The sequence below is a fragment of the Parasteatoda tepidariorum genome, chromosome 3, assembly GCF_043381705.1.
Source record: "Parasteatoda tepidariorum isolate YZ-2023 chromosome 3, CAS_Ptep_4.0, whole genome shotgun sequence".
NCBI classification, from domain to species: domain Eukaryota; kingdom Metazoa; phylum Arthropoda; class Arachnida; order Araneae; family Theridiidae; genus Parasteatoda; species Parasteatoda tepidariorum.
This window is the reverse complement of record NC_092206.1, coordinates 53,243,801-53,259,493: the sequence shown is the minus strand read 5'-3', so window position 1 is coordinate 53,259,493 and position 15,693 is coordinate 53,243,801. Positions and strand designations below refer to the sequence as shown.

At 28.0% G+C, this 15,693-nt stretch overlaps 1 protein-coding gene across 1 annotated transcript; it reads left to right on the top strand.

Annotated features, from left to right (window-relative positions):
• The first annotated feature begins 546 nt into the window (after positions 1 to 546).
• LOC107452793 (mesotocin receptor-like) lies at positions 547 to 15,356 on the top strand. The gene is made up of 2 exons (XM_016069374.3): positions 547 to 701; positions 12,425 to 15,356. The coding sequence occupies exon 2, from the start codon at positions 12,790 to 12,792 to the stop codon at positions 13,978 to 13,980; it is 1,191 nt and encodes a 396-aa protein (XP_015924860.1). The 5' UTR covers positions 547 to 701; positions 12,425 to 12,789; the 3' UTR covers positions 13,981 to 15,356.
• Positions 15,357 to 15,693: the final 337 nt, after the last annotated feature.

Genomic DNA, 15,693 nt, shown 5'->3' with positions numbered 1-15,693 from the left:
AAAAACAGTGTTGTTACAAAATTTGTAACAAGTGTAATGGTGATAAAATAAGAAATAAAGAAATTGGGGATTCACAATATTTGCATTATTTTTTTACCATCAATGTTGCATTATCTGCTATGGGAAATCAACCTAAATATATAAGTCTACTCATGTCTACTCATTCTCAAAAACGGTAAAGCATTACTCATTGCAAGATTACTCATTGTGATTACTCATTGCATGCTTATATGACTAACACAACGACCAAATAACATATTTAATACTATTTTATAACTCACTATACTAAATGTTGTATTTATATTTCTGATAAAATTAAATGCTCCGCGTTGAATTCTCAATTTTAAAAGTGCATCGTGATTAAAAAAAGTTTGAGAACTTCTGGCTTAAAGTATTTACACATATTTCAAAACGAGTTAAGATTTTTGTTGAATTTTTATTCTTAACTAAATGGAAGTCATGAATGTAAGAGATCCCATTGGGTTTAAACAAGTCACGTGCTTTTATCCAAGAACCAATCACTGCCCTTTCATCCTGCTGAATGATTTTTCCAACAACACAGCTATGACATTCACTCACCGGACTTCAAGAAGTGCGTTAGATCTTTTAAGTTTAGAATCTATTATAGAAACTAACTGCATAGAATTTGGATACAGAGTTTTTGAAAATTTATCGAAAAGAAAAATTATCCTTTTTAAATTGTAAGTGAAAAAAAGGCTTATTATATATTTTTAGTATATAAGTTTATATAATTCAAAAAAACTGCATATTTTCACATTTATTAGTTAGTTATTAACTATTTGGAGTATATAAGAAGTTATCGCCAGAATTTCAAGCACTAATTTATATTCAATTACTTTGTTACGTATATACTTATAAGAGCCTTATTTATAGATAAAACATTATTTTATTTTCCGATTAATTTCTTAGGAATATTGATATTAGTTTTTTAGTTGTGAGAAAGTATTAATTTTGTATTAGTTAAAAATTTATAAATATTTAAAAGCAACTTTATTACCAGAGTGTTTAACGCTACTTTTTTTAAACAACTTTCTTTAAAAAAATGTTTTATTATTGTGTTTTTGAACAACTTTTTAGAAGTGATGATTTATATAGAGGTTTCATTATTTCGATAACAAAGTATTTAATAATATTATATTTTGTTGTATAATTAGACAACATAGATGTATATACTTTTACTAATTAAAAATCACTAAAAATTAGTTAAAAGTTTTACTTTCTTTCTAAAATGATATTTGGTCGTTTGTGTTTGACTTAATTATGTTTGTAATTGAATTTAATATCTCCAATTAAAATTTTAAATAAAATAATTTTATTCCTTAAAGTGAGGAAAAAATGGAATAAAATATTAAATATAATATTAATGAATGGAAATAAAAATATTAATTTTATCTATTTAAATGGAATAAAATATTAATTTTATCTCTGAAAAAATTAAGAATTGTCCTAAGTACTTGAAATTCCATTATTGTGTTAATGAAATTGCTTTTTGTAAAAGGAAAAACTGTTTGACGAATATAATTTGAATATTTGGAAATATAATTTGAATATTTGGAAATACAATTTGAATATTTGAAAATATAATTTGAGAATTTGGAAATATAATATAATTTGAGAATTTGGAAATATAATTAATGAGTTACCCTTACACACTTATTCTTTATAATATAATTAAATATCAATTTTAATTCTATTTTTTTTGTCTGAAACTCATTACGTATATGATTCAAATAATTTCGTTTTCGAATTCTGCATTTTGAGTTAATCACAAAATGGAAGTAATTAAAAAGTTTATTAAGAAAATTTATAAAGTAGAAAATTATAAAGTAAAAATTATAAAGTAGTTATTTAATTCAAAAGTAAGTGGATTTGTGATTATCACAAAATGGAAGTTATTAAAAAATTTATTAAAAACAAAGTAATTATTTAATTTAAAAGGAAAAAAGTACTCTTTTCAATAACTTTAAAAATAGCTCAGTGAATTTTATCATATTTTTCTGCATAATAAACAAAACATTTGTGATTATGTGAAATATTTATTTTAGTTATCAGTAATATTGTGTATATTTTTTTTCGAAATATCTTGTACCCTTTAAAAAATTCTTATTTTAACCTTTTTAGATTATTCTTTATATAATTTATGTTAGATTTCGTGTATAAAATATGGGATATTTCTTATGTATAGTTTATAATGCATATATGTAATTGCATATATTTCGTAAAAAATAAAATTGAATAAATTTTATACATGCAAAGCAGAACAGTTTTAAAGGTATCAAGATAGAATATTCATATTATGAAATTCAGATCTGAGTGGTACATTATTATTATTATTACAGTAAAATTTAAAATTTTATTAACAATTGTTATATTCAATTAAATTTTGAAATGTAGTAAAATATTCACACTTCTTATGTTTTTAAAATTATTTTAAGCTTCTTAATTAGCTTTAATTATTCACGCTTAATATGAGTAAGCACCTCACTAATTACTTGTTTTGAGTATGTTTTAAGATCGCATTTGCATTTCTCTTTCAATAGCTGGTTGCTAATGTTGCTAATGAGGACGAGCTTAATTAAATTGGAAGAAAGTTTGAGTTCAGCGACTATGCATAACTTTCAGTGTTGAAATAAAAAATTATAAATGATGTTTTGAAAAAATTTGATAATAATCCAGATTATTAAACTATTTGGAAAAGTAAGATGGTTAAGTTACAGAATTAGACATAAGGACATACTTTCTTCAAATAAACATATTTTCTTCAAAGATTCGAATTTTCGACCATCAAAACATGGAAGTTGCCGCAATCTGAAAAATTGCTTCAACAATTTGAGAGCGTGGTCGAAAGATTGGATAGGTTAATTTTATTTTTACTTTTTGCGTAAATCTCGAGAACTTTTTAAGCAAATTGAAAAATTTTTGCACGCAATTGCTAAATTCGTTTATCTAAAGATGACTTTTAGCAAATATTTATTTATTATTATTTTATTTAAAGTGAGTAGAAAAGGTTTTGAATTATAAGGTAGATAAATTTTTGAATCATTCTTTAAGTATACAATTTTATTATTAAATGTTTATTATTTTATTTAATAAAAGCTGAAAAAATTTTGAAATAAAATTAAAAAAAAATTAGCACTAATGGGTCTAAATTTTGGAGTGCTTTACTAACCGAACAAATGGGACCATATATCCCTGATTGTATTTTCTCATATTATTTGGGGGTCAGAAATCCGAATCCCTCAAAAAATAAGTTTGCTTTTACTCAGAAAAAGTAAGTTTTGTGTCCGATTTCGTAACTAAAAGTATCACCTGCGCTAATTAATTAGCTTATTGAGGTCCCCTCCTTGAACCTTTAAGGTTGATTGATTAAAGATGATAAATAAAGATTGGATCATTAAATCAAAAGTTATTCGTGGTACTCGTTTTTTTTATTGTACTTTAAATTTAATTTTACATGAAAAAGTACTTCGGTAAAAAATTAGCGAGCTTTTTGGTATTCCTGTACATTCGGAAAGAAAATCAATATTGTGGAATAATTTTAAAAGCATTTTGAAATATATAAATTCCTTTAATGTATTTTTAAGTTCTGTAATGGGAGAAAAACATATATTACATGTGTTACTTAACATTTTAAAAGCACTGGTGAAAAGTAAAATGAACTTCTGAAACATATTTTATATGTTTGCATGAGAGATTTGTAATAGATTTCAGGAATGATAAAATGGTGAATATGAATAATATTTATTTTTCCATTAAAGTTGAATTAAATATGTTCCCATTTTTTTGCGTATATTGTTTTACGTTGTATTTTATTAAAGTTTGTAAAATTAGATATAATTTTACGAAAGAACTATTACACTATTTCACAGAAAAAAATAATCACGGAAATGTAAAAAAAAGTCTCTCAGACTAATTTAAAATGCACAGAAGTTTTTAACTTCGTTAGCTTCGTAAAACGTAAAAATGAAATTTCCCCGTAAAATTTTTAGTAGCTTTTCTGAAATGTCTCTTAAAGAATACGAAAAAAATATGATTAATATTGTAAAAGCTATCTGAAATCATATTTTTATTGATAGGCGAGATAATTTGTTTTCTACAGCGTGTTTTGAAAACCCCAGAATGCAAAGTAATGGATACCATTGTCATTATTATGCTATTTTATAATGAATTTTGGCTTAAAAAGAAATGTAAATCCCATTTTTTCAGCTAAGTTACAAATTTTCTAAGTAAATTGGTTGTTAATACATCCCTCGACTTTTTCGCATTTTTATTAATTGACTTTTTTGTCGATTCTTCCAATGGCACTTATTTTCGAGAATTATATAATTTCCATTAATTCGAGAATTATATATATTAACACAGGGTTTAGTTGATGATGTCTCTCTGGTAAAAAGTGTTGTTGCTGTTATTGTAGTTAATTTACGTCGCACTACAGCTGCACGATGGGCTATTGGCGACTGTCTGGGAAACCCCCCTGAGGATAATCCGAAGACATGCCATCACATTTTTGATCCTCTGCAGAGGGGATGGCACCCCCGCTTCGGTAGCTCGACGACCTGCACGCGAAGTCGAGCACTTTACGGTAGAACAGTTTAACGAGGACCAATACCGCACACCCTCGGTCCCTACGCAGACTGATCCAAGTGGTCACTCACCCGCACACTGACCGCGGCTGACTTCGGTGATCTGCAGGGAACCGTGTCTTAATGATCAGTCCACTGCAGGACTGGTAAAAAGTGAGTTTATCAGATAATTACCGGTTAAAGCTGGTTAAATACGCCATCAAAGAATAAAGATTCTGATGCTCAGTTATAATTTGACGCATTATCAGCTTTTATTTGACGCATACATTTCCATACCTTATTTCTATACATTTCCCATAATCACTGCGAAAAACATGCATATCTTTCAAAACTTAAAATATTATTAGCATCATGATGTCCATAATATCAATCACAACCTTTTTCAGATATCCAATTGATATTTTTTCAATACATTTATGTCACCTCTATGAATAATGGCTTTTCAGAAGTTTAGTAAGCAGTTTTAGTTTCTGTTTTAGACTTTACTTTAGTAGCGTTATTTATTTTATTAACTTACTTGTTTTTTCAGCTAGCTTGCTTACTTTACTTACTCACTTAATTAAGTAACTCACTTAATTTAGTAACTTACTTAATTTAGTAACATAATTACTCTACTTAATATTTCAAGTACTACTTCAATTTTTCAGTTAGTGATTAATATTACATTCTGTTTCAAATATTATAATATAGCTTAATTTAGTTTTTTGAATGCCTTTAAGATTTTCTTTTATAGTTTTTAGCATTGTTTCACCTAGAAACCAAAAATATTATTGGTTGGGGAGAGGGAGACAGGGACTAACTGAAACCCTTTTAGTTCTAATCTTCTTTAAAAATAAAGTACAGAATGACTGAAACACTAGAAAAAACATTTATGGGAATTTAAAGAAATATTTCGTTCTAAACGTAAGCAGTTTATTGAAACTTAGAACTATATTGAAAAGATTAAATCCCTATCTTTTTCTATGCGCTGAATCAAGAAAGACTAGATTTAAGGCTTATCCTTAATACTTTTATTCTTATGCAACAAATTTTAAACCCACTTCAGTTTTGATATTTGTTAAGAAAAATTGAAGGAAAATATAAAGTTTTATAAAGAATTCAAAAAAAAATGTTTAAAAGGAGAGAAAGTGTTACTTTTTATACTGTAACTAGATATATTTTTGTTAACTGCAAATAACGGGTAATATTGAAGTTTAAGCAACTCACCTTTTATTCGCAAAAGTTCACCTTAAAATACCCCGGATCAAATTACGGTAAAACACACGACCACTCAGGGTACCGGTATTTTTTTTACCATAAAATCCATTTTTACCAGAGCATGTTAAGGCACAAAAATTCTGATGTACCGCAATTTTTACAGTACTTTTTTCCGTAAAATCACTGAACAACTGTTGTTTAATAAATATTAGTGTAAAAATTACGGTATGATATTTTACTGTAAAAATGAACTTTTGGATATTTTACGGTAAATGGATTTTATGGATGATTCACCTAAAGTGTCTTTAACCCAGAATTTGATCCAGAATTTTTTACAGTATAGCTAGTTTTGCTATTTATCTTGGATTTTTGCAAACATATAATTAACTCATAATTGGGCGGGGTTAAGTTAACTCATATAATTGATAAATGTTTTCGTATAAATGTTCAAAAAATAAAGAATAAAATAAAATATAAAAATATCGAGATATGAAAATATTGAAATGTAAGAATAAGTATTTATTTTTGAAAATCAGTAAAAAAAAGCTTGTTTCTAAAAATCAGTAAAGTAAAGGCTAAGACTTACCTTGCTATTTGTTATAATGTTATAAGCTCATATAAGGATAAAAGTTCTTGATAATTTTATTTTACATCCTTCAAAGAAATCAGACTTAAAATGTAAGATAAAAAAAATAAGACAATAACATTAATGTTTGTAAAAATAAACTGAAAAGATTGTTTCTAAAAATTGATAAAGTAAATGCAACCTACCTTAATCATGCAGTAGACTTATATAAAAAAATAATAAATGATACTCGAATCATGATAATTTTATTTCATATCCTTGTATGAATTCAGGCACAAGGGAAGTAAAATATTGCGAGTTTGTGAAAAAAAAACAAACATTTGTGAGCTGTACAGCTTTTTTTAGCTAAAAAGCTGTTATTTTCAGTACATATTTAACTCAGCAAACCTTTCATGAATAATTTGTCAAAAGTGAGAAAAAAACAAATGTCAATAATTGAGAATAAAATGAAGACTCGATCAATCACGAGTCAAAGTTTCTGCGCCAAATTTTTCGGAAACTTTTTTTCTATCTCGTTTTACTTCAAGTGATATTCAATCTTCATTTTAAAGTTCATTTTGTTGCCTCAAGATGACACTCAACCCATCTATATATGTAGTTTTAAACTATTCATTTACATCCTGTACACTATCTTATCGCCAAGCATGGGCTATTAAATTTATTTATGCAAAAAATAAAAACTTTTAAGGATATATTACTTTGCTAAAGTTTAGTTAACAAAAAATTTAAGTGAAACTACTCATATTTAAAACATGTCATATAATCATTTTTTCAAGTAAAATAGATTTGTCTATTTTATCTATAAAATTGCTCATGCACAATTTTTTTTTTAAATAATTCAATATTATTATTTTAACTTTAATATTTTCTATTGTGCATTTTTCTTATTATTTTAATAATTACTATAATTTTTATTACACATTATTTTTAAACTAATTTTACTAAACTTTAAACTTTACATATATTTTTATAAACAATTTTACAAAATACAATTCATTAATACGGTATTGAACTAGTAAGGCAAAGAAGTACGTAATAATTAACGGGTTGCATAGCATTTTGCGTAGTGCGTAGTTTCGTTTTTTTAAAAGCCCTTAAAGGTGTTTTTATTTTTCATTAAGTGTTTTTAAAAACTGCTTAATTTTCCCTTTTCAAAAATGAGATATTTTTTCGTTACCATGTTGATTTTCATCACAAATTATGCAAAAAGCATGGTTTTCACATTGTTCTATTCAACGTTTTCACAAATCATTTTGATGTACCGTCGGTTCACAGCATATGAAGTGCCAATCATTCGACATGTTTGAAATACTTGTGGGTTTGCATGTGCAAATATTGAGCTGGATTCAGAGCGAAGAATTGTTACATTCTCTTGTGCAGCACTGCTGCTTTTTGCAAGGGATTCACAATTTCAGACTTCATTTTCCACCTTCTGAAATCGAACCGAAAAATATCTTGAATTTTCGTTGATTACTGGGACCAGCTAAACATTGCCAAATTTCTTTCCCTAGTAGCAAAAGAAAATTTTATTTCTCTGGTTAATGTTATCGTTAGTGAAGCGCCATTGTCTTTGTCACTGGCAAGCTAATGACTTTCTCCCGCTCTTCTGTTTACAGATCAGTACTAATCCTTCAACTTGACTTGGGGATCATTCACTAATGACGTATTTTCACGTAGGTCCTCAGGGCAGTAAACAATCCCAACGCTTCATCACTTTAAAATTTCCAACTCTCTTTTATTCATTAAATTTAATAAAGATAATAATTAATTGAGATTTTTAAATTTTATCAGAGGGACCATCCACTAATTGCAAAATGTTTTAAAAACTTTTATTGCACTTTATTACTTTTTTTTTACTAATTACCTTTTATTATTCTATTATTTCGTAATTTTTTTTATGAAAAAACTCAATAATAATTAGAGGCAAGATTTTAAATTAAGTATGAAGCGAGGATCCTTCACTATTTTAAATGCAGCAAAAAATCTTATATTATCAAGATTTTTCATTCAAAAAAACTTTATTTTATCTCTTAATGATTTGATTTAAAAACAATTGAAATGAATAATACAATTATCTGAGATTTGTAAAATATATGAGTGTAGGGACCATATAATGATTTACTTCTGACAAAAATGTTTAGCTTCAACTCATTGTATTTACATTTCGAAATTATTTGCATTTTTTTAATCATTTCATCAAAGAAATACTGAACCAAGTAAAACATTTTAATAAAAATTAATTAGGGACTATTCGCTAACTTACATTTGTAATATGAATTTATGAAAGTATTCTTAGTTTGCTTAACTTTTAACATATCTTTATAAATTCGGTACGATCAGTAATATTAATCTTGTTAATGTTTCGTAGAATATGCTTTTATGAATAAATTTGTTTAAATCTAAAAAATATACTCGATAATCTTATAATTAAATTAAATTATATTAAATTATAATTTCGAATACATTTTTTTTGCATATTTAAATAAAGAAATTATTAATTTAAGAAATAGAAGGAGAAACTCAATATTGAACATATTTAAAATTCTTTATAAATTGTTTTTATAGTGGCTAATATAGTCAAGAAAAAAAAGTTCTTTTTCAGAAACTAGTTATTTTATCATAATTATGTAAAGCCTTTGAAATTTTGCATTTTGTTAATGCATATATAAAGAACTTTAATTAACAGGAAGAAACAAAATTTATTATATGCATATCCTATTTATAATATTATTTTAAAGTGCTTAAAAATATTTTCTAAGTGCTTCAAAAGTGCATGTTTTTGTTGAAAAATTTGGCAACTCACTCTGATTATACAAATGCTTGGTAAAAATAGAAGGACAAGTGAATGTGAAGTAAGTTAAAATCAATGAAAATGGTTCATTCAATGAAAATGATTTGTTCAATTCAAAGAAGTCTTTCTTTTACAACTATTAAATCGAAGCCTAAGAGAAATAAGTAATAACAGTGAGCAAAGAATTTATTTGTTTCTTTTGGACAAACCATTCATATTTTATCACAATATTTTCTTTAAATTTATGTTAAATAATTTCTTTACGTTCTTACAAATCTTCATTTACTAGACAGGAAATAACTTAAACATACCTTTTATTCCCTTTATTCTATTTTAGACGGGAAAAGGTATTTTTAGAAATATCTTACTTAAAGGATAAAGGAAAAGTAATCCAATTATAGTAAACACGCCTAATTTTGAATTCAATTATTTTATTCTTGAAATTTTCCAATTTATATTTAATTTATTATAGATGTTATGACTATTTCTTTCATATATAATGTTTAAAAAGAAAATATTAAACTATTTGACGCATTTAAAATATCTGAAAGATTTACCTCAAATGAATTATTCTCGCACAGTTGAAGTAATAAATTAAGAGTAAATTTTTAAATTAATTTATTTCGAAATGTCAAAAGTTTATTAATAGATATTTTGTTAAAATCCGTTAACTATCTCCATTTCTGAACAATTGTCTATTTTTTGAGAGTGTTTCATTTCAGTTGATGTAATTTTAAAAGCTTATGCATTAATTATTTATTATGCATTAATTTATGAACAATTATTTTGTTGTAATCCTGTAATAATTTGTATGCATTTTATGTTCTGAAATAAAAATGTTCAGGATTTGAAACGTCATAGTTTTCTCTCCCCTTAGTTTAACTGAATTCACTTTTCTCTACACTTTATATTTCGAAATGCGCCAACACGCCTGTGTGGGGGTCAGGGAACTGGCCTTTCATCAGAAAGGTTCCGGGTTCGAATCCCGGGCAAGGCATGGATGTTCTTTCATTCTCTGTACTATCTGTCCTTACTGTGGAAGCAACGTTGGGCCACCTATTATGGTGCCAATGAAAAGTTCAATAAGAGCGGATAAATTCCTTACCTCAAGCGTGAACCTATTTTGAATATTTAAATGGTTCGTCATTTACTTCTGTCAGTTTGGCGAATTTTATTATAAGCGAAGAATACTTTGTGTTGAAAATGCAAATATCTGCGCAAACTTTTCATCTCATTTGGCTTCGGAAGATCTTATTTTTTAAACATCTATGTACGCATTTTTCGGATAGACAGGAACAAAACAACTGTGACGTCACGAGGGAAAGTTATGTCATAGCTAGCATAACTGAGTGTCAACGTATGGATTTTCTTCAGATATAAACGTAATTTTTATATATACTAATCGAACAACGTAATGTCATAATGGGTAGTAATAATGATACGTAATGCATAATACCTAATAATAATGATATCGAACAATTGAATGTCGAAGAAATTCATTGAGATTATTTTAAATTGATCCAAAAGTTTTGTTTTATTGAATATTTTTGAAGTTTTAACAAAAGAATGTAAGACAAAAAACGTTTTTCATAAAAATTTCTATATATCCATAAATATTTAAGCTACGTTTACGACATTTTTTGCATATAATAGCCAAAGTAACAGTTGTATGTTACAAAGTTATAACTACATTTTTTGGCATAGGGTGTTTAAAAAGATATTTTTCCGTTAGTAATTTATTGTTGGCCCCTCAAACCTCAAAAAGTTTCAAACTTCAATGATATGTATGAAAAAGCGTATGATCTAAACATTTAATAATTTACAAACTGATTTTCTGAGTAGTTTTTGAGAAATATCAAAAAACAAACATGAGAAATCAGCCCCTGCNTATATATATATATATAGGGCACTCATATATATGAATCAAAAGGAATATACTCAAAAGGTGATAATTATAGAACAAATTGTAAAGGTATAAATTTAAATGTGGCAATTAATCACTGTCAACCTGTCACCATTTCTAGAAGATAATGAAAAGTTCAAATGACCAGAAGCTTACGTTGAAAGTGAACATGTTAGATGACATTCCCCCCTTCCCCCAGTGAACGACGATTTCATAATTTTTGAAACCAAATGTGGGGCCACAAAAGTAAGAAGAGGAAAGAAGAGAAAGAATGCCATGAATATTTAGGATTTCTTTTTCATTTTTTGCCTTGGTGCATTGGCTATTCTTCAAGGGGTACATTTTATAAAATCGATTATAAAGCCTTAATAAACTTATTTCAGCTAAACAATGAATTAATATGAAATTTTGGACAGTGGTATGGTCACCCCACTGGCTTTAATGAGGTTCTACGGCTGTTCATCAATAACGTCAAATTTTCTTTAAATACTTTTACCACCCACTTTGCCTCATGTTGCTCCATATTGCATAAATATGTACTTACAATACAGTAGAAAAGAACTTCTTATAGATCTTAATTTAAGTTTTATTTAACTGTAAGATTTAATCGCATTTGTGAACTAAATGATTCTAAGATCGAATCAGAAGAAGATTACAACATTTTAATCTTTTAAAAATACATGATTATAATATATAAAATAGATAACATTGATACTTTTAAATAACTGGTTTCATAAAATTCATTAGGCACTTAAACAATTTGAATTTTATATTTCTTTACAAAAAAAAAGGGAAAGAAAATTATTTAAAGGGGAATTAATTATCGATGTCCCTATCTCTAGCAAATGATGTTCCTACCAGCAACTCTTTCCTGATATCGAGTTCATTTTCCCTTTGTTTGCTTTCTGAATGTTCTTAATCCGTTAGCATTACGGAATCGTCCTGCCCCTAGACGTTTGTTTACAGTTGTTATTAAGGAATTGTTACCTTTTACGGGAAATATGACCAAACGAAATCACTTAGAAAAAAAGAACAACTTGAAAACATTTCTGATTTTGCCAATTATGAAACTAACTATTTGACCAATTTAGATGCTATTTAATCTTTAACAAATGGACAGGAAAATATTTTCAATGAAAATATACCAACTACATGTTTGATCTGAAAATTTGTTGGCTTATTTTTTTTTTCTAATAGTATTTCCCGTTATCATTCGTATAATAAAGTAAAACAATTAAATCATAACTTTTAATGTTACTCACTTGATTTTTACTTCTTCTCTTCATTTATTCAATCATTATATTTCTTTAAATAGCAATTATTATTATTTTTTTCATTTTCAGAATTTGGCGCTTGGATGAAGATTATAAAGGAGATTGAAGAAAGAAAAATGATTGAGTGAGAGATATTGAATGCCTCAGATTTAGACTATGTATAAAACTAGTGAAATAAAACCAGTTGAATGCAATAGTTAAATGGGAGAAGGTCAACCAGTTATATAAACTAAATTGCATTCCTACTCCATATATTGTTAAAACATTAAAACTAATTACACAGAAATGGATAACCTCGGTAGAGAAATATATCTAAATCCCTCAATATTTAATTTCTACGCGTCGTTGTTACTGTCCATTGCTTCTACTGAATTAATAAATTCCGACACTTGAAAGCAGAATAAATCCTGATGAAGGCTTAAAACTATCTTGAGATGTCAACTGAAGCCATGATGAATAATTCTGAAGATCATTGGGGAGGACTTCATGTGTTTAATTCTGATACTTCAGAAAGCCAATCTCTGGAAGAAGAAAGTAAAAGAGGATTGGAATATCACGTTGGAACCCGAAAAAGCCTTTTAAGCGCCATGATATTATTTTCACTTTTTGGGAATTTCTTAGTCTTCTGTTCCTTCTATCCCTATCGTAAAAAAGGAATACCTAAAGCTAAGGTACTGTTTTTGTACCTTGCGATTGCGGATTGTTTCGTAGCTTTCTTCACATTGGGTGCTCAGCTATTGTGGGAACAGGACAAAAGAAAGTATTTTATAGATACTGTCAGTTGCAAGTGCATGAAATTCATGCAAACGTATTCACTAGCGTTGTCCGGATACATGCTAGTTACCATAGCACTAGATCGTTACAATGCAATTATTAATGCTCTCACCAGAAAAAACGACATGAAATGGTGGATCATATTCCCATGGGTCATCTCTATTGTGCCAGCAGTTCCATGTCCCTTTCTTTTCCATACTCCTGATGGAATGTGTGTATCCCTGTTTTATTCAGAGAAAAACAACATTGCCGCAGAAACTTTGCAATTTTGGAGACGTGTCTACATTACAGTTGTAGTCGTCATCGTGTTTGGATTTCCGACTGTATTGCTACTTTTTGGATACATCGGTATTTATTATAAAATAAGTAAGCAGTCGGAAGTGTTTTCAGCTTCAGAACAAAGCTCGTCGTCTTTACCAAGAGCTAAAAAGAAAACTTTCACGTTGGCGATGGTAGTGACATCTGTGTTTCTTTTTACAAGTATACCTTATATTGCTCAAGAGTTTTACCTCGCTTTTGGAGATCCAGCTACAATAAATGCCAATGCATACCTTATTGCTACAAGTGGAGTAATATCGGCTTTTAACAGTGTTTTAAACCCATACATATACCTACTCTTCCAGTATACTAATTGTTGTATCGGCAAGCCTGTGAGATCGATTGCTAGTCTAATACGTTCCAGAAATTGGGGCTTTCGTAAGCCTTTGTCTGCTTATCGAAAAAATACGTCGGTTTTGTCAGTGTCGTCAAAAACATCTAGAATTGAAGTGAATAATGACTTGATATCAAGGAAAATTGAAACTGCTTTGATTTGTAATGATATACAAAAAGATAATGAAACTTGTGTGTGAAGGAACTCATTCACATGAATAAGAACACTAACTGAAATAGATATTTGGATTTATAGTAAATTATGTAAATAAGAGTAGAATTCTGCGACAAGGGTTTTATAATTATTATTATTTAACAAATTTTAAGACGAATTATTTTAAATCAAATTTTTTGCTGCATTTATAAAAATATTTGATCTTGTCTAATTCGGTTGTGGGGATTTCAAATCTGAGATTAGTTTTTCTCCTGAATCTGCAGATGTTTTTTAAAATTAACAATTTTAGTATACTTTTTATGGAAATGAACAGGTTTAGAAACGTAATATATATAAAGGGGGCAACGTAACTGTCTTGGCAAACATCTAGGAGATTTAGAGCACATCCGGATAAAAATTGCGTAGGAACTCATGCCCGAAGATGTCGTCGTACACGACTATTGGCACTTTCCTATTATAGCTTGTTTACAAGAACACGAAGAAAAATCATTAATAGGGAAGTGCTCCAAGCGGCGTATGGTTACACTTCCTTGCATGGGTTCCTGTGCAATTTTAATCCTGATGATGTGCTCTAACTCCTATAGAAGTTTGTCGCATCATTTACGTGACTCTTTTTTATATATAACGTTTACAAATTTGTGCATTACGATAATAAATAAACTAAAAATGCAATTAAAAATTTTTTTAGCTTGGAGAGAAAAGAAGATTGCAAATTTGAAACCAGTGATACGAAAGTATCTAATATTTTTCTCCCTGTGTAATTAATCAAGATGTTTTAAATGCTTCTCAAATACTATTGCTAATCTTTTGTTTATTAATTATATCAACCTAACATCCAAGTTATTCGTACAAAGGTGTTGTAGGGAGATTTTCCTTTTTTTCCTTAAGAGTTACCGATTTGAAATGCATTGAATACCTGAAACATCTATTCCTTACATGCTGAAATTAAATGTTTTTGTTACCGTCTAAAAATATTTTAAAACATGCATAACAGACTGAAGTTTGCACTCGCACATTTTTATATGAGTATATTTATTTCTTAAATAACAATTTTATAATTAATATTTTAGTAACAAAACTATTGCTTTACATACTCTCTGTGAAACAAACTTTTAAGCATTACCAATAACTTTTAAGACAGCCCGCTGACATATTTTTTAAATGGTTTTGCCACACGGCGTATTTTTATCGTCAAATTTGGAGACTTTTTCAAATTCAAGATAAAATCGACTTGCTAATTATCACTTAATTTGAATTTTACATTTTTACTACATACTTGTCAAATATTAATCAGCATTCACTACTTACATTTATTCAGGCTCATTGCAAGCTGAATTTCACATTAATTTTTCGTGATAAGTGTAAAATACGTTCTTAAGAAATTTGAGAGTCTAAGCTACAATTACTTAATATCGGCTTTTAACAGTGTTTTAAACCCATACATATACCTACTCTTCCAGTATACTAATTGTTGTATCGGCAAGCCTGTGAGATCGATTGCTAGTCTAATACGTTCCAGAAATTGGGGCTTTCGTAAGCCTTTGTCTGCTTATCGAAAAAATACGTCGGTTTTGTCAGTGTCGTCAAAAACATCTAGAATTGAAGTGAATAATGACTTGATATCAAGGAAAATTGAAACTGCTTTGATTTGTAATGATATACAAAAAGATAATGANCATGCTTTAGAGCGATGGAAAAGAAACTCCTCACTTTAACGCCACACAACAACTACCCTTCT